At 40.2% G+C, this 5000-nt stretch overlaps 1 protein-coding gene across 1 annotated transcript in view; it reads left to right on the top strand.

Moving 5' to 3' along the window:
* The window catches only part of cntfr (ciliary neurotrophic factor receptor), a gene marked incomplete at its 3' end in the record, with an annotated part of 375721 nt that overhangs the window by 300393 nt on the left and 70328 nt on the right, over window positions 1-5000 (top strand). The window contains exon 6 of the mRNA XM_063211099.1: window positions 2195-2361. Coding sequence (XP_063067169.1) covers window positions 2195-2361 — 167 coding nt within the window. The remainder of the gene's footprint in view (window positions 1-2194; window positions 2362-5000) is intronic.

Here is a 5000-nt window from a genome sequence, read left to right as displayed (position 1 = left end):
TAAAAATTCAACTTTTTGTCATTTATGGAGTATTAACTCCCAACATTAATACTTAATTCAAATACTTTACGGTTATTCTTTGAAATGGACATCTTTTTATACAATTATATGATATTTACACACATGGGTCAAAAATGATCCGCATTCATTTTTTATATACAGAATTATTAGGCAAACATGTTTTTTGACCATATTGTCTTTTTTATGCTTATTTTCCAACAGGAATCTATATGAACTTGAAAACCTATCGGATTTAAGCATTCCAGGCCATGCATATTTGTATAAAAATATGGGGCTGTGGTCGAAGGTGCCCAACACCTTATATCAGGTGTGCATAATTATTAGGCAACTTTGTTGTCTTCTTGGAAAATGGGCCACAAAATAGATCTAACAAACTCTGAAAAGTCGATTAACAATTTTGAAGTCTTCTAGAGGGATGTGGCTGTCGTGAAATTGGCAAGACGTTGGTCACTTTACCACAGAATTATGAAATGCATCATTACAAAGTCATCAGTCTCGTAAGAAATGTCACAGCCAAAAATTGAGAAGAATTTAAGATGGAGCTACAAAAAAGTATTACCCTGCAGTCCTATAATATTACACAACAGAAACCTACACCAAGTGTCCAGAAGAACAGGGCATTGAGCACTCAGAGATATGGCCAAGGTAAGAAGGGATGACACTAGACAAGTTAATTAAGTCAAGACTGGGTCAAAAAAACCTGGGGAAAGAGTTTTCAAAGTTAGGCCTATATGGACTTGGGAAAGTGACTCTTGACAGACAGGGTGGATGAGCCCATGACTGGATCATTGAGAGGAAGACATTTGCATCTTTTGAAGATCATGGTATTTATGCCGTAATTTGCTGGCATTTGAGTGGAACTCAGGAACTCATGTAAGTGTGCACATTGCTGATCTAGCCATAGACTCATCTACCTGGTCCATTAATAGTCACCTTCACTAGTTCATAAAACCATTGAAAAAAACTGTCTAAAGACATATCTTGACCCAGTCTTGACTTAAGTTTCTTGTTGAGTGGTCTTCAGGTTTCAGCCTGTTTTACCTTGGCCATGTCTCTGAGTGCTGAATACAATGTTCTTGTGGACACTCAATGTACATGTAGGTTTCTGTTCTGGAACATAACAGCACTGCAGGTAATACTTTTGTGGTAGTTTCATCTTCAATTCTTCTAAATCTGGTAGTGACTTTGTGAGCTCATGTCATGTGACACTGATGGCTTTAGACGGATGTGACCAATATTTCAAGACAGCCACACCCCTCTGGAAGACATCAAAATTGTTTATAGTATTTTTGGAGTTTGTTAGATGTCTTCTGTGGCATATTTTCCCATAGGAAAGCAAAGTTGCCTAATAATTATGCACATTAATTATGCCCTGATATAGGCTATTGGGCTCCTCCGATCACACCGTCTCTTATTACACAAATATGCATGACTTGGAATGCTTAAATCCAATAGGTCAGCAGTGGTCAACAGTGGTCAAAAACAGTTTATTTGTACCTGACTGGAATCCTTTTAAATATATTTTAACACTTCAGACTTAGGCTATGTCTGCAATAATGGGGGAAATTATTTGTGTGTTTATTTATAAGATACAAAAAATAACATCCATTTTGTGCATCAAAAACAGTCTAAATCACAACTTTTAATCCATTAGCTATTAAAATACATTAATTGTGGAAGTTATTATAGTGAAAGATTTAGACTTCCATTAGAAATGAATGCGGGCCATTTTCGGTCCACGTCTAGAAATTAGTGATTTAATTCCAAATTCATGTTTATTTGTAAAATAAAAATATGAGAACATTTTTTAAAATACTTTTTTGAATTAAGGACCACCTATGTAATTACTTTTAGAAGAATTATGGGATAAAATGTTTTGGTTTTAGAAGTTGTGTGAGAGAATACATGATTAATGCTCAGAAATACATTGGAAATGAATGCGGGTCTATTTAGACCCATGTTATGCGTTAGTGTGAGTCCAATGGCTTATGCATTAAAGGGTTAATCTATCTATCTATCTATCTATCTATCTATCTATCTATCTATCTATCTATCTATCTATCTATCTATCTATCTATCTATCTATCTATCTATCTATCTATCTATCTATCTATCTATCTATCTATCTATCTATTCTCACATAATAATATTTCATCTGTTTCCCTCTCCTCAGACATGCCCAGAAGGTTCTGGTGGTGGAGCGCGACCCGGTCCATAAGAACCGGTGTCATGTGAAGTTCCCCGAGCTCTTCTCCTCCATCCCGTACCGGGTCAACGTGACGGCCATCAACAGCTTAGGCAGCTCGCACGCCATCACCTCCTTCGAGGAGATCGCAATAGGTATGTACACACATGCAGACACTTTTCATTTCATTTTCATGTATCCTTTATTTAGCCAGGATTGTCCCATTGAGAGCAGAGTCTCTTCTGCCAGGGAGTCCTGGCACACATACAATAGGTAGTCTATATACACATACAGTACAGTGTTGTAATCTACATAGAACACGGGTATAGCCACCAGAAAATGTCAGGAATTTCAGTATACCCACCTAAAATGGATTAATTCAGTATTTAGAGTAGCACAGTATACCCACCACAAAAATGCTCAAATATACAGTATACCCACCTAAAAAATGTAGACTACTCCACTGTACACACATGAAATAGTTATGTACTCTACATGCAGACACACATGTATGTACACACAGGGCCACTGACAGCTTTTGCTGGTCCCGGGAAGAAGACGTGTGAAAGGGCCCAATCAATCATTAGGCCCCAAACCCAATCAATACAATGTAATGAGGATCCAATTCTGGGCCCCCTCTCTCCCTGGGCCCGGAACAAGAGACCCCTTTGCACCTTCCCATCCCAGCCCCCCACCCCCCATCATATTTTATGTGAAGCTGCATAACATTAAAATTATATCGGAGGCCGGATAAAACTAGCCTCGCCACGCCATCCTATGTACTCCACCCAAAGACTTTGGCTCCGCACATCGTCTGGCAAAAGCCTCGAGCTCGGTTCTCTCAGTGTTTAGCCAATCAGCAAACAGTTGAGAGTGATGATGCGGAACTCACCCGCGAGCTCCGTTACTGATGGTTTAAGGTAACTATATTTACACTTTCGTTTTGTTATTTGTTTGCTTTTGCGATGCTATATCGTAACAGGCATGCTAATAAAGCACAATATGGGTTTTAATTTGAGTTTGGAACTCCAATTAATTTAAATGATAAAGTAAGATCAGACCATCTACCACCCTCCACGGAGAGGGATTCCTCATAGCTTTTGCCAGACTGATTGACGGAGTCAACAGTTGGCTTTTCGCCCAGGTTAGGATAAAATGGCCTCAATGGCCATAAAACGGCCCTCAAGACATAGGTTCCCCACATTGGTGCATTGTGCCACTGCACCCACATCCCGGTTGTCACTACAACAGAACTTGCTGGCACTTTTCCTTTCTTTCCATTCCTTTAGCATTATTTTTTTCACAAAGCATTAGTATAATGTAAATGAACGTATACATTGATTCTTGATTCATACTGACATGGAAAGCCACAAAGTTTATTTAAACTCTGTATTTTTATAGCATAAATTACGCTTCCAAGAATAAACCCAAAACGAGTTCACCATTCACTGGAGTTGCTTTAGAGTTCAATTGCCAAAAATAAACACGAGATGGAAATAAATGTTTGAAAAAAAAATGCCTTCAATTCAAAAATGCATCTTTACGCAGAAATATTCATATCCCATCTTCCCCCCTCCTCTCCCCTTTTCTCCTACAGTATATTTGCGTTCCCTAGTAGCACACACCTATTTATAGCATGGCTGCTCAGGGCTGGCCTGGGAGATAAATAGGGCCTGGGCACTTTTGGCTTAAAGGGGCCCCTCAAAATTAGCAGAGCAGAACTGACTTATCGGTGGGTTGTGCACCTTTATTTTACATTTCTGAAAATATGGGCCCACAAGGATGCAGGGCCCACCGGGAAATGACCGGTATGCCAGATGTCCAGTCCAGCCCTGTGGCTGCTTCACCACTGCAGAAGGAAACACAAGGAAAGCAAACCTCTCTGCATTATTAACATAGACTACTTCACTGCACTGCCCTTGCTCCTGTAGCACAGCCATCAATAAATCATGTTGTGCATGGCAACACCTGACCAGTCCAGTCACCCCACTTTCCCCGTGATCATTTAAACAGCAGTGTTGACATGTTGGGTGTTGGGTGTTAGCGCTGCTGGCTGATGTCTGGAGCCTGGAGCCTGGAGAATGATAATGTTGGTTGCTGTGTCGCTGAAAGTGTGTGTTTGGGGGTGGGGGGCACTTTGAGATTCCGTGTCTTGCCACTGCTGTTGAAATATAGGCTCTCTGTGATGGATTGACCATTGATCAGTCCAGTCCAGGAGTGTGTTTCTTGACACTATTGTTGCCAACTAAGTTAGAAACTTGCTTGGTTGCAATGTGATTTCCCATTGGAAACCTAGGACGTTGCTAACTGGTTAGCAACAATGCTTTTGAGACACGGGGTTGAGGTTGTGACTGTGGCTCAGTTTGGCTGTCATACGAAGGCTCTTTGTTGTTAATGTCAGTGTGTGTGATTTGCAACAAATCTTGTGCTCTAAACACTATAATAATAAAATGCTATGAAAATTCAATCTTGGGGGACAACACTTTCAAAATGGTCGACTTTCAATTCAAAATGGTGAAATATTTTTGTGCTGCAACCAATAACCATTGGTCTCAATCCCGTATTTTGTTATTGCTACCCTCTAGTCTTGCTGCATTCAGTCTGGACTACAAGTCCAGCAGACAGTCTGAGTAGCCCATAGCCATATCCTGAGAGGACGAAATCAGATGTGATTTGACAATGTCCACTGGTGTTCAGTAGCTTATGAGCCCAGACAGTCTGATGTAACACCATGGCAATGCAACAATGCCAAGTGAAAAAAAAACATCATGCCACTGCAACCATGCTCATTCAA

This window comes from Engraulis encrasicolus, chromosome 11 (assembly GCF_034702125.1).
Source record: "Engraulis encrasicolus isolate BLACKSEA-1 chromosome 11, IST_EnEncr_1.0, whole genome shotgun sequence".
In the NCBI taxonomy this organism is placed as follows: Eukaryota; Metazoa; Chordata; class Actinopteri; order Clupeiformes; family Engraulidae; genus Engraulis; species Engraulis encrasicolus.
The sequence above is the reverse complement of the archived record's forward strand: the minus strand, read 5'-3'. Positions and strand labels throughout refer to the sequence as shown.